At 52.8% G+C, this 14,263-nt stretch overlaps 1 protein-coding gene across 2 annotated transcripts; it reads right to left on the minus strand.

Annotated features, from left to right (window-relative positions):
• Positions 1–339: 339 nt before the first annotated feature.
• Positions 340–14,253, minus strand: LOC104342267 (E3 ubiquitin-protein ligase HECTD3-like). Of its 2 annotated transcripts, none has more exons than XM_086462957.1 (21): positions 13,921–14,253; positions 13,669–13,829; positions 13,146–13,238; positions 12,735–12,870; positions 12,177–12,292; positions 11,786–11,899; positions 11,288–11,370; positions 10,740–10,905; positions 10,182–10,263; positions 9,083–9,265; positions 8,346–8,398; positions 7,952–8,016; positions 7,417–7,520; positions 6,966–7,085; positions 6,523–6,612; positions 5,956–6,162; positions 5,447–5,576; positions 4,935–5,009; positions 4,621–4,702; positions 4,428–4,499; positions 340–4,161 (listed from the first exon to the last, which is right to left on the minus strand). In XM_086462957.1, exons 1-21 carry the CDS (start codon positions 14,251–14,253, stop codon positions 4,077–4,079), a joined length of 2,550 nt encoding a protein of 849 aa, XP_086319083.1. In that variant the 3' UTR covers positions 340–4,076. The 2 variants fall into 2 exon arrangements, with proteins under 2 accessions (XP_086319083.1, XP_086319084.1); XM_086462958.1 differs by having other exon boundaries at positions 13,146–13,250.
• Positions 14,254–14,263: the final 10 nt, after the last annotated feature.

A 14,263-nucleotide genomic window follows, 5' to 3' on the forward strand; every position in this document is an offset into this window, starting at 1 on the left:
CTTGCCAGGAGCAAAGTGCCCTGAACCACAGTGCAAGAGAAATGCAAACTCCTGTCTTGCTCCTAACTGTAGCCACTGCAGTGAGGAGGGTCCCATACCCTCCCTCCACAGCCACATCACCCTATAAAACTGGTCACATAGCTGCTGCAAAAGGTTGAGCCAGTTAATACTCCGAGCCACCTCCATGGCACCGCTTTGTGTGCAAAGGGTATCACAGGGCCAACTTCTGCTTCACCTTCAGTCATCTCTCATGACACTAGCCTCTGTTGCTGTTTAACCCAAGAGAAAGACAGAGGAGCCCCAGCCAGACCAGACAAATCATCAGGAGGGCCAGGAGCAGTTAGTTCATTCACTTTATTTTAGATCCTACATGAGGTAGGGACAGACAGATCCTGCCAAATTATTTTATAGCTTGTCATACTCCAGGGCATTAGTGGAATAACAAGAGCAGCTAGACTACAGATGTGTTATTAACCACCTGAAACTATTCTATGAGAATTCAGTAAGCTGAAGGCAGGACAGAGCAGGCGGTCCCTCCCCCAGGACCCTGTAAAGCTGCAGCTCTGGCACACACAGATGCCTCCTCTTCTCCGCAGCACAGGAGCACCAGCACCTTCCTCAGGATGGCACTGGCTTGAAAAATCAATCTTGACCGACTTGAGACTGGGTGACAGACTGGGGACATGCAGTGCCTGGTTCCTGGTGCCCAGGGCTCCCTTGCTCTGGGCCACATGCAGCAGGAGTCCAGGGCAGGGGCACTTCACTTGTGTCTTGTCAAACATGGTAGGAGACAGCTCCTACCCACAGCTTTAGAGACCAGAGGAGAAGGAACATGAGCCAGCACTGAAATAATACCCACTTCGGGCCCCTGAGATTGCCCAGAGCTGAGCCAGGCTGACCTTTTCCACAATTCGCTGGGCTGTCACTGCAGAAATTCAGTTTGCGATTGGCTTTAAAAACACCACAGACGAGACAGAGGACCACGCAGAGGAGATCCAGGCAGGTTACCAGCTCCCCCTTCCCAGCTCACCTTCACACAGCAAACTCAACAGCATCTTGGTTGTTAGCAAATAGCAAATAGCAGCCACTATTTGTCCAGACCCTCTGACCATGCACTAAATGATCTCAGTGATGGGCTCTTCCTGCAACTGGAAGGTCTTTCACAGGTATCTACACCCCGGTATAACACTGCAGCAACGGCTGGTGCCATTCTCCGCGACATGTATATGGCCATAACACAAAATGGACAGTAAAACAATGGTATATATTGTAAAACAATGTTTTTCTCAATATGCTTGTAGGGGTAAACCCCTGGATGAGCTCCCAACTGCAGCCTTCCTGCTAGGGCCAGGGTCCTGTTTTTAAACCAGAAATCCCTGTCACCAGCTAGATCCTTTCCCCAGAGCTCCACCAAGCTCTTGGGCAGCACTCTTTTTCTCAGTGGCAGGAAATAAACCCAAGGGTGTGAGAGGTCAGAGACTAAAAGACCTTGCTGGGAAGAAGAGTAGAGAAATGGGAAAATGTGGGGAAAGCTAGAGTCGGTAACTCTGCAGTGCTTCAGGTTAGGGAGGACCTAGACATGAAGCCAACAGGGCAAGGCTGGAAGTTAGATCAATTACCTGGGGCTGCAAGACAAATCTTCAGTATCTCCAAAGATGGAGATGTCACAATGCTTCTAGGGAAGAATCCTACCACTTCAGCCAGGCTCTGCTCTCAGGATCACCCTGCACGGCAGCTCTCCCCTCATCACGGAGGACTGGGACTGTGTACATGGATGATAAGAGGGAACACAGCTGTCCAAGCATCTCATCTCAGCGAGAAAGCTGAGCTGCTCCGGGTAACTCCATCATTACCTCAGTTACCCTCTGACAGATGCAGTTGCTTCCACCAAAGCCACAGGAGCCAGTGGTTAACTGTTGGAGATGTCTCAGCCAGAGATGCCCATTGCCCTGCAGCTGGTCACCCCAAGCAGCCCCAGCTGCCTCTTAGCCTGCCCATTCCCACAGATGACATCAGCTCACGCTCCACCAAAGACTAGGGCCATTTTAGCCATCCTGCCCTGAGCCACTCATCAACCAACCATCTCCTGCCCAGCAATAAAGCACCAGAAACGAGTCAGTTTTTCTTGCTATTTCTAGTTCTGCCCAGTAAATGTGACCTCCTGCTGATCTCCCTTAGAGACAAGTGAGCAAGGTTGGGAAAAGCAGGATCGATTCCACCCAAATGTCAGTGGCCAGAAAGGATCTAGGATGGCTCATTTCAAATCCCAGCTTGATGCTGAAGACTGGTTCACCAGCACTCCTGACCGAGGCCAAGCCAGCAGATCAAAGTCCTTTCACCAGCACGCTCACACCCATTTCAAACAGACACCCTAAGGAGTGACTCAGCCACCAACATGGAAATGTATCACACTGCCTCTGCTCCTGTCCACACTAGTCGTTGAAATAAGCCACAAAGCTCAATTCAGAGATAACTCTAGGATTTACAAAAAACTTCCTCCAGCAGATGGGACTTCACACCCACCCATCTGAGTGTGGAAGGCTCTGCTGCAGGCAAGGGCTGCCAGAAATGGCTTCCCTGCTCACCTTATACTCCTTCTACTCACCACAATGCTCCTGGTCCTACATCCCTTTCAGTACAAAACCCCTCAGTAGGTCTGGGAATACAGCAGTTTCAAAGGAAATTGGTGAAGGACTTCGTTTACAACTGGAAATGATTTCTGGACTCCTTCAACATTAAAGAAAAAGGCATGAAGCATTAAGAATAACTCACAGCATTAGCTCCACATCAGTGAAGCCCTAGTGACTCAGTGGCTCTTAGTAGTGGTGGTCCAACAGACCACACAGGCTGAAGACAGAACTGGAGTTATAAAAGTGGACCAACATCTGGTAGCTCACAGTGCTTGGTGATGACTAGCCCTGCCGAGGGCTGGGAAGATCAAGGAATATTTCCAATGATCTTGAAGTTGTAAAGCTTTCATTGCCTGCTCCTCACTCACACACTGAGTGTCCATCTGCTCAGTGAGCTCCAACCCTTGGTACCCACAGACTCTCCACTCCCCTGGGGGAAAGAATTTTCCCTGTCCACCTGAAACCTCCACCTACCTCCCCACAGCAGAAGAGAGCAGAGCCTGGCACTGCGTGTCTGCTACTGGTCTAACTCCTGCTGTCTGGGGGAAGAGCTTGGCCCTGCCTGCACATCTCCATGAGAACTAGAACAGATTAGTTGTAATACTGGCTTTTAGTGGAAAACCAAGGCTCAAAGAGCCTTGGAGAACAGCTGCTAGGCCACCAACATGCCAGATGCAGAACTGAAAGTTATAGAATAGGAGGGAAGCAGACAGTTCCTACCTCCTGTAGGGGAGCAGCTCCCCCAGCAGTCGTGTGAACCACGGGTGGTCACAGGAACTGGGATTTTGTGCGATGTAAAAGCACGGGAGCCCTTTCCTGACGGCACCCGCAGTCCCGCTGTGCAGGTCTGTTGTGACACCTGGTGGCCAGAGGCACCACTACAGCACCTGCCACCAGCCCACCCCATTTCTTCTTAAACCTAGATGAATGATCTCCTTTCCATTGACCTTAGGTGACAGCAGGAACAAGGCAAGGAAATGGGGTCAGGACACTCAGCTTAGGACATACGGAGCATTTCTAAGCACCCCCGTGGTCTCACCAGCAGGTCGCAGTTCTCCTTCCTGTGCCGCAACCTGTTGTACAGCTTTGTGACCCTACCCCACCTCTGTTTGGAGCACTGAGTGCAGCCTGGGAGGAGCAAGAGTTGTGGAGCTGCAACATAAACACGTTAAGAAGAAACTCATTACAAAAGCCTACCAGACCTTTCTGATGTATGAGGGCCGGGCCGGGGTTTCATCATTGCAATCACATTTACATTCCAAACTAGCTCCCACCTTGCTGAAGACCCAAACCTCCATGACCAAAGAGGTGCTGGTTACCACTGCTGGGAGCCAGGCTTCACACCTATACGTTTATTATATATACACATCTGGAGGGACAAGGGAGCTCTTCTCACTGCACAGTTTTGTCGAATGATTGTCCATGCTGCTCGGTCAGGCTGCCACATCATTCCTCCCATGGACTCATATCTGTGTCAATGGCCACGCAGTTATAGGCAGCATAGCGCAACTTCTCTTCACATACCTTGGCTCTAGGGTTGGCAGGATGGGGGCGGGGAGGGAAAAAAAGACAAGGAGGAGTTGCCATTGCTGCATTTGCCAGCTGAAAGGACAAGATGCTTCTGGAGATGGAGGCTATGCCTCACCAGATGCTCTCAAAGAGAATCACAGCAGCCACACGGTACAGGTAGGGGGACGTAAGTGTGTCAAAGCAACAGGGCCCTACGGGTCAGCACCAAGGTTAAGTAAAGAGCCCAGACACACAGTCCACGAGATGCAGGGAAGCACCAAAACTTACGTGGCATAGTTGGGCAAGAAGAGGGTGCTGGAGCAGGTGGAGGACTCCGGCAAAGCATCTGTTGTCTCAGAGCTTGGAGAGAAGGCGACAAACTGGTCAGAACCAGCAGGCCAGTGGGGCAGGGAAGACCAGACCACACATACCTTTGGTGTGGGATCTGTCAGCCTTGCAGCCTACAGAAGAATGGACTTACCCCATCTTGTCTGGATAGATGTAGATCCGTGCCGGAAGGCGGCTTCTGCCAGTGACAAATCTGAGGAAGCGGCTGCGATCCTCTGTGAAGGAAAAGCAGACATCATCAGACCCTAGAGGGATGTGAGACGGAGTACAGCCACTTTCAGGTATCCTCAGCACTAGCAAGCAGTTCCTTCAGCCTAGCTGCTTGCTCTCCTTGGCTCTCATCTGTTCCCCAGGCAGCAACAAGGGTGGTTTCACCCTCCCAGTCCCCAGCCAGCATACAGCGGCTGTCATGGCACAAGATATGCAAGGACAGAGCAAATCACTCACCATTGGTGAAGTTGTTGAGCGCTTCCCAGAAGTACTGAACACGGGTGTCCAATGGCTCAAAGTCCTCAAACCGGGCTGGCAGAAAGGATACAGAAAAGGAGCTTATCAAAGATCCAAGCTCCTCCTGGATAAATTAAAGCAGTACCTCCCCTGCTCCCTCAGGGGACCTCTGCCAGTGCAGGAAGAAACCTCTAGCTGCTGCAGTGTGAGCACGTAGACCCAAGGTGCAAGGGACATGTGCAGTCAGGTCCCTCCCAGAAAGCATATCCGGATCCACATCTCAGCTCCACAGAGGCTCAGATACTGGCAGTCTATGGATGCCCCAGCCTCTACTCTGAGGCACAGCATCGAGACAAGAAACACTCCTGCCCCCATCAGCAACCAGCTGAAAGCAAGAAGTACACAGGCCCACAAAGGCTAATATTGGACTCCCACACCGCTCCCTGTCCAGGCACGGAGAGAAGACAGTCTTGTTTTCAGGGAGAGAGTTTTCAGTGTAGCCCTTCACTTACTGAGCTTCTTCAGGGCATCAACAGTGACTTCAGGGTCTCCACAGACTTTTTTTTCCAGCTCCTGCCAGGTGAAGAGGTCAAGAACAGCTTGGGGCACCACCTTGAGCAGCCCAGCCTGCATGGCCATTATCTGAAAAGGAGACAGAGCAGGTAAGCAGCACATCTTACTCGTTTCCCTGGCTCGTGGTTGAGCCTAAGGCCTCAACTGGACATAAGCCACATGGCAACTGCTCCAAGGAACTCAAAGAAGGGAACAGGATCCCACCAAGATTCATCCCAGTTCACTAAGAAAGCATGTGTCAGAGCTGGGAATAAAACCCTGTCTCCCATGCTGCTATAAGCCACTTAGCTTCTCAACAGCTCCGTGGGCTCTAGGACCTCAAGAAAAGGACTACCTGCTACTGCACTAATGAGCACAGGGACACAAATCACGATGCATTTTACCAGAAAGACTGAGGAGGTATGTCTCTAGGAACTCAAGGACCCCTGATGCCATAGGACAGTGTTACCTGCTCCTTGCTCTCCTCCAGTCGAGCCTTCTGCACCAGGCGGATGAACTCCTTGCGGTCCTCATAGCGCACCACAGCGTTGCTGCCATTGGGGATCAGTTCCACCACACGCTGATCACTCAGCACCGTCGTGTAGGTCAGCTCATTCCCAAATTTGAACTCAAAGGTGTCTTTGTCCATGACTTCCATCACCTCCAGGAGCTTCACCTGCCCAGGTCCCAGATAAGTGCTTGTTAGAGAGATGCCCAGTGGGTAAGTGGTGTGCCTGAGCCCCCATCTCCTCCCTTCCCAGACAAGGGCTGGAGTGACTTCAACAGCAGCACAGCATGGGGTATGCTGCCCTAGAGCTGTTTAGCAGACCCTGGAGCACTGCACGCTTGAAAGAGTAGTCAGCATGGCCACATCTCTATATTAGCCATAGGATGCCCAAATGAGTGCCTTTTTTGTGCATGTTTCTTTGGCACATCACAGGAGGAAGCAAGTACAACATGAGGACAGGGACACAAATCACCACCTTGCTGAGCGCCACAAGGAATAGGATATGCATAGCCTCCCAGTCCCTCTCACCAGCACGGAGTCCACAGCAGGGAAGTCTTTGCTCCAGCTGACCTCCTCCCCTGTTAATTGTTTCCATACAAAGCCAGGAAGAGCCAGTACCTGAAGGAGAACAGGAATTTTGCTGAGTCTGTGTGAAAGGAGAAATCCCCAAAGATGGAGATAGGGCTCAACAGTGCAGACACAAAGGAGCTTCCCTGCTCCCTCTGTCCACATGCAGAGCTCATCACAGCTGGGCAGACACCAGACACCCTCTCCCAAGCTCCCAGCAGCATCTCCCAAACCCCAAATGCTGTGCATTCTCGCAACACCTCGGCCCCAAATCTTGCCAAACACCTTTTGTCCCAGTGTCTGAACACAGAGCCCTCACATGCTCCTGTTGGACAGGCTGCAGAACCTGGCTGATGACTCCCTTTGTGCCAAACCTCCACGCAGGGACAAGGTTGAAAGCTTACCAGAAACTCCTTGCCCCTTAGAGCTGCTCCCATAATCTGCCCAATCCATTCGTACTTCGGGAATTCTTTACAGGAGGGGTTTGGGACATACATGTCCCTGGCTTCTCCAGTGCCATTACCCTACAGGAACAAAAGGCAAAGCTGCAAGCCAAGATCTCAGCGCAGCACAAAGCACCCCAAACTCAGTTCCTGCAGTGCCTCTGGGCACTTCTCACAACAGAAGTGGGCCAACCCCCCCATTGTCCCTGGCCATATTCATAGTGAGACACAAGTATCCAGGCACTTGTCAGCATATCCTAAAACAAGATGCCACAAAGCAACCAACCCAACCCTTCATGAGGAAAAGTTTCTGACCAGTGAAAGTAGGTATGTCACTGGCATGCAAGGGAACAGGGACAGCACTGCATTGTCAGGCACAAAGATCTGCCTCAAATACCCTGACCCACAGTACCTGGTTGGAAGTGCGCACAAAGAAGGGCAGGGGCACGGGGGTGTCTGCTGAGCTGGGACACAGCTCCTCCGACATGTCCGCCAGGCTGTCCCGAAACCCACCACCTGTAACCCCGAAAGAAGGGCATTTTTAGTGATGCAAACTCCCCATGTGCTGACCCTGAGTTATGGAGTAAAGATGAGGAATTCTGACAACCTGGCCCAGGGCTGAGCAGAAGGCTCCTGTCAGAGCCTTACGGCACTGAAGAAATATGACAGGAGAAATAACATCCCTGCACGGCCTATGGAGGACAGCCAGAGGGAGCCCTGGCACTGTCAAAGCTGCTGTTAGTGACTAATGGAGGTCTGATCCCCACCTTAGCAAGCAGCACTCCTCACCAGGGACGCGGCTGGGGGTGGTAGGACAAGGCAACCCACCTTCCCTCTCCTAGATGAGCAGAAATACTGGGAGCAAACAAGAGTCCCTACAGCAATAGAGTCACCCCATCAACCCTCGACTCTGCTCCAGAGGAGCCCCTGCCCCACACAGTCCCTACCTTGGTCGATGATGCCTTCTGCGATGAATTTGCACTCCCACCACTGGTCATAACGCAACGGCCACCTGCAGAGAACCAGGCATTGCCTGAGGTGCTGCTCAAAGCCAAGAAGATGCTGGGGAGGCAGCAGACACAGCAAGGACACCAGGGGACTAGGGTGGACCAGCCTGGGCTTAGGACAGGACAAGATCTCGATCTCCAGAGACAGCTGCATCCTCAGTAGGGAGGTGACACCTTGGGTAACAGGCCCTCATCCCACGGCTGAGCTGGTTCCTGCCCTAGCAAACCCTCTCCAGAGCACAGGACACACACAGGCTTCCCAAACACTCCGCTGTGACAGAGGATATAGCTCCCAGCACTGCACAGTCCCCTCCCTCTCCCAGATACCGCTTACCTATAATCTAGAGGCTTTTCAAACTTGTCTGAGGGTTTCAGGCCTTCATACACCTGCAACAAGCAGAGAAGATCAAGGCCGGTATCCCCCCTCCAGGGGAACCGGTGCCAGGTGAAGGCAGGAAATTGGAAGAAACCTGGTTTGTCCCAAACCTTTAAATACTGACTGAATTTGACCTCTAAATGGTCTAGGAGCCCTTCATTTTTTGAAGGGGAACATAAATTACAGTGCTAACCAGTGTATGGAGCTTTCTGGCCTTGGAGGTACATTGAGCACATATTAAACCTCACAGCAGCCTGGGCTGTTTATGCACACGTAAAGCAATAGATCTTTTGGAGGTGGGAGGAGAATGACAACAGGAAGATCAGTATTGCTGTAAAACCACAATACAGGACTGTATGCAGCTGCATTATTGTTGTCACACAAGAATTCTTTGCTGCCCTTTTAGTGTAATGAGATTGTTATGCTCTGCATTAGCAACATGCCACAGAGAGCACCCAAGATAGAGCAGAGACTTCAACTCGGAGATCCCAAATCCCTCCTAGATGTTATTCCTGGATATAGGATCATCAGCACATGTAATTGTAGAGCCTATGAGTCATGTGAAGAGGCCTTGAGGACTCCAGGTATCTCCAGTTCCAAGTTGTCCTTTCCACCCACCTCTGTATGGTTCATTTTGGTTTTGGGATGCCCCACTCTACCCAGAGCAGTAGGGACCCTTCCAGGAGGGAGAGTACCTGGGTGAAGACAGCGTTCTTGCAGCTGGGGTCCAGGGCAGGGTTGTCTCGGTGCTCCATAGCCAGGCGTCGGTTAATATAGAGCCGCGGCATGAAGTTTGGCTTGCTAGTCTCCGAGTCCTTCAGACACTGGGTAATGAGAGCTGTGCGCCTCTTGGAGAGCAGCAAGAACTGCTTGATATGCTGCCAACAGGTATGTCCAAAATATCAGAAGTGCCCAGTGTCCAAAACACATCACCTACTCCCACTGGGCCACCAGGTCTCTCCCCAGGGCCACTGCCTTCCACACACGAACACATTCTCCTTGACAGTATTTGCTCCATCTCTGCCTCTGCAATATTTTGCTTTCTGGCTTAAGGGAGATACCAAGCCCAGTCCTCCCTTCATCAGTTGTCACCCGATGCTCATACTCCAGTGTCGCTTGGACTCTCCTTCACCCTCACTCTCACCAGAACATCAGTCTTACTATCCCTCCTATTTGTAATCAAAGCAAGCTCCTCTAAACAAACAAGAATCCTCAAATACTTTGGGTCCTATGTTGAGCTAGCACAGGAATTACAGTGCTTTCTGACACCAGGCCTGGAAACACACAGAATGGTGCTACCCCAGCAACGTCTGGCACATATTCTGTGAGAGGATGTAAGGAAAACAGACAACTGGAGGAACAAAATCATCCTTATGAGAAAGATGGAAATCAAATGCTTGTTAACACCAGAAAGAAGTTACTGTTTGGCTACAGCCAGCTCAAAGCTGCTAGCAGCAACTGTAGGAACAGAGTGCCCTGGGCTTAGATCTTGGAGGGGATGTGTGTCCAGCTCATGTGCCCCGTACTGCTGTGGTCCAAGTCCTTCTGAGGGTGAAGTGCACTGGTTTGATTCTACTTGTTACCCCATAGCTACATGCTTCCACAACAGTGTTTTAGCAGGAAAGTAGCCTCTAAACAGTATCACCTTTCACAGCTTTAACGAACTGAGCTCAGCCAGGTATTTCCCTTGAGCTACTTTAAAGGCAACAAGCACCGACTGCCTCCCTCGCTACAGCCCAAGCACTATCACCCTGCCAGACTGAGGCCCCACAAGACACAGAGCGAATCACCCACCTTGAGTTTGCTGAACGTGCCAATAGTGTGGTCCCAGGCTGGCACCAAGTGATGCAGGACACTGTCCAGAAGCTTGATGAACCTAAGTCACAAAGAAGGTACTGCGATACAGGAGGGACAGGGATCTGCACAAGCCTATTCCAGACCAGACACTCCCGGACACAAGCAAAAAAGTAACAACTGATCCAAACCAAACCCAGCACGGTCTTTTACATCACAGAGCCTTTGGTACTAAATTCCCACTCCCTGTGTACTGCAGGAACCTTCACCCTTGCAAGGGACTCTGCATGCACCTGCCCCACATACCACACAGATATGCTGTGCTTGCAACACACAAGACACTGTGAACTCTTGCTGCAAAATTCCTCTGAAAGTGTAGGGTAGTTACCCTAGGGAGTTCACTTTGTTCCCAAATGACTGCTATTTTCTCCAGGGTCCAGAATGCCTTTCCCAAGGGGAGTCACACAGCTTTACAGCCTCCAGCCATACTCATGCTGGAGATGGCACTAACCTGCAGGCAACGCCACTCCACTTGTCTGCCCCCGCTCCATACACTACCTTTGAATGAGCACGGCCCGTCGGTACAGCAGGTCAGGGTCTGTCCCTTCTAGACGAGGGTAGCGCACTAAATTGGGCAGCTGGAACATGTCAGCACTGAGCCCCAAGTCCCTCTGTCGGGAGGATTTGATTTTGATGCCTCGAAGGCGAACGTCAATCCCATCATCTGCCAAGGAAGACCATGGACGATACACTAAGACCGTGAGAAAGAAAGCTTTCCAGCATGGGAGGTTGATAAATCAAAGCACTGGGAATGTGATCAGCTCCATGAGCTCTTGGGCTGGGCACTGAAAGCCTGAAATACCTCTGTGAAGAAGCAGTGGGGCATTTTCAGAAGTTAAAATAAAAAAAAAAATTGAAGGCAGAGAAAGACAGGATGAAAGCTGAGAGCTTGCAAACCTCAAGGTCCCCCTGGAGTTTCCGATGGTTCTTCCGCATCTCATCTGAAACCGCCCACAGGGCCAAGTAGTACAAGCCACAGGAACAAACTCTTAATGTACAGTATCTTACAGGTGCATTATGGATGTGGCCATAACACTCAGCCCTACCTCTGCACTCCACAATCCGGATCTCGATGACAGGCAGGTGTGCTGTCATGTCCTCAAGGACGCACACATCCCCAATGTAGCTCCTGCAAACACAGCACAGACAAGGGCTGCAGAGCTGTTCCCTCACCCACCCTGCCAAAATCCACTCGGCCGCTTGTAAGGGAAGGGTTTGCATCTTTTGAAATAGGAGCTTGCAGCAGGAACTGAGACCCAGTTGCCTACAACGTGGCCTATGCTGAATGCCTGAACCTGCTGGTGCCTCAGGTCCAGGCGACATAATCCTGATAGGTCCAACAACTGGATCAGGAGGACACCAATGACTGTGCCATCTGCCACTGTAGGCAGAGTGAACCTGCAGCTCAGAGATGGAAAATGCCTGTCCAAGGCCCTGGGCCTCTTAAGCCAGGCTGGTCTTGGCATGAATGCTTAGGGTTGGGGTGTCCAGCACCTCTGGCCTCTGCAGCGGCCATGCTACTCTCTCCCCCTCCATCCACTCACTCATCAATGCCAACATCGTTCAGTTTCTTCAGATTGTCCCCCTCGCCCCCGTACACAGCAACACGCTTGGGCATGAAGTTCTCATCAGTGGTATCGACTGTCAGCAGGAGCTTCCTGCAAAGGCAAGCATGAAATGAGGAGAAGGTAACTGTATCTGAACACCCATTGCTGCTCCCCCTCATTGCCTGGTTGCACTTGTTATCAAGCACATGCAGCTGGTGCTGGGATCCCCAGGTACCTGTGCCAATGCTAAGACCCCTTCAAGCCCAGAGCCAGAGCTGAGGGGCAGGGATCGCAGGGCAAATTTGGGACATGATGGACTGATGTAGAGAGTCAGGGCTGCAGGGCTTGCCCCAGCCATAAGCCAGCATGCAGGGGAAAGGTGCCTCACTTGACAATGGTGCCTTTCTTCATGTTGAGCCGCACCCAGTGCTGGCCCTGGGACCCATCACTCTCCCAGTACGTGTCGGCGTGGCTATCGGTCAAGCATGACACATTGAAGTCCTCCTGGAAGAGGGCAGTGAACGAAAGATCGATCAGATGGGGTTAGGATTAACTTCCCCTTAGTGGTTACTCTCATCATGAATCTTAAGAGTCAGAGGGCACCGAACTGGCCCATTCCCTTTGCTGGGCTGTGGGCAGACACAGTGAGTACAGAGTGCACAGAACCCTGGGGCTCATCCTCCAAGGCACTCTGGCGTCACACACAGAGCACAGAACATAAAACCCTCCATAAAATCTGCTTAGTAGCCAATATTAGCATTTGCTTCTCAAAGCACAGCCCCTCCAGGGGCCACATTACACAATATGCTGCATGACACTCTCCAGGCTTCTCTCCCACATTGTCAAACATAGCACAGTCAAGCCCAGAGCAGCACACCAAGCACCATACACGCTCCCCAGCCCCATGGCACAGTGGGACTGATCCAGCCTTGTCCCTTTAACCCACCGTGTAGGACGAGACATCTATGCTGTCCACGTACTGCTTGACACTGCCCAAGTTCTCATCCTCCTTCCCAATGTGATCATACAGGAAATGCACCAGGTCTTCGTCACATTCATAAGTCCATGTTGGGGGCACAAACCTACCAGGGAAAAGGGATTAATGGGTCTGGAGAGCCAGGGACAGACAGCCTAACAGGTCAGGGAAGGCAGGTCCATGTCCTGCTTCCCTTGGTCTTGCCCCATTTTCTGCTTTGTGCAAGCTTATCCAGGACAAGACTGTGCCGAGCACAGCTGTCCCCCGTTGCCTTTCTTCTTCCACCCTCCCCCCAGGTCTGCAGGAGATGGCTGTCTAAGCAGCCAGGGAGAGACAGTGGCTTGTACCCAACTGCAGCAGAAGCTGAGAAACAGCACATACCGAAGCTTCTCTACGGCAGCCTCATCCTGCTCCATGGGCTTGGGCTTCGCTCCGAGGCGCAGGGAGTATGTCAGATCCACCACCTGCTCCCACCTGAAACAACATAGAGAAGAAGGCGAGTAAGAAAATCCCAGGGGAAAGGAGGAGCCGATGGTCAAGGAGTAGCTGGAAGGGGAAGAATTTTGGTTTAAAGCCCCACCACACTGTTGTCCATCACCTCCGGCCTCATCCACTGCCCCTTCCTTTCCAACCATCTCTTCTTTTTCCATCCCACACCCTGCTAAGCAGGTGACAAGCACAGTGACCAAGTCAAACCCAGTTAACTCCACATCTGGCATCCCTATTGCCTCATTTCCATGCAAAAAGTGGCCAAGCAGCTGGGTCTCCTCAGTCCAGGGCAGGAACGTCTGAGGGGCAACACGCTGAAACCTCACGCAGTTGGGCCTAGGTGAATGGGGGGCGAGAATCTCCCTGCTCTCTACCGTGCAAGGGGACCTAGACGGAAAGAGCGGCGGCCCCGCACCTGATGACGGGTTTGTAGTCCACCCCGAAGAGCTGCTGCTGCCGCTGGATCCGCTCCGTGGACTCCACCGGCACCAGGCGGTCCCCGCCGTCGGCGTGCTTGCACACCAGCACCCAGCCCTCCTCCAGCTCGCAGCCGCTCCTGTACTCCTCCAGCTGCTCCTGCGGGGGACGGGCCGCTCCCGTCAGGGGACAGGCAGGCCCCTCCGCGGGCAGCTCAGGCCGCGGCGGCCTCCCAGCCCCCCGCCGTTACCTTGCTGAGCTTGACCCAGAGCCCGGCGCCGTTGCAGTACTCCTCGCCGGTGGCGCGGAGGCAGCCGCCCTTCCGCACCTCGATGGTGGCCCGCGCCGCCCGCTTGCCGCCCCGCGCCGGCCCCGGGCTGTCCCAGACGCTGAGCAGGCTGCGGGCGGCGGCGGCGGCGGCGGCGGCGGCGGCGGGGTCCTTGCAGATCTTGTACTGCACCTCGCGCGGCACGTAGCAGAGCGCGTCGGGCAGGGCCCGGGCGCGGCGGAAGCACTCGCTGCACTGCAGCAGGAACCGCAGCCGGCCCAGCACCTGGTGCGGCGCCTCCCCGCCCGCTCGCATCGCGTACCGG

Source organism: Leptosomus discolor, chromosome 3 (assembly GCF_034619465.1).
Source record: "Leptosomus discolor isolate bLepDis1 chromosome 3, bLepDis1.hap2, whole genome shotgun sequence".
NCBI lineage: Eukaryota > Metazoa > Chordata > Aves > Leptosomiformes > Leptosomidae > Leptosomus > Leptosomus discolor.

What these genes read in the sequence shown, in the direction of transcription:
- LOC104342267 (XM_086462958.1), bottom strand. Translation starts at nt 14,253, where the DNA reads ATGCGAGCGGGCGGGGAGGCGCCGCACCAGGTGCTGGGCCGGCTGCGG. An exon ending in TAGATGTCTCGTCCTACACG is followed by an intron (nt 12,293 to 12,734) that starts GTGGGTTAAAGG and finishes GCCCTCTTCCAG; the next exon opens with GAGGACTTCAATGTGTCATG. An exon ending in TGATGCCCTGAAGAAGCTCA is followed by an intron (nt 5,010 to 5,446) that starts GTAAGTGAAGGG and finishes CCTTTCTGCCAG; the next exon opens with CCCGGTTTGAGGACTTTGAG.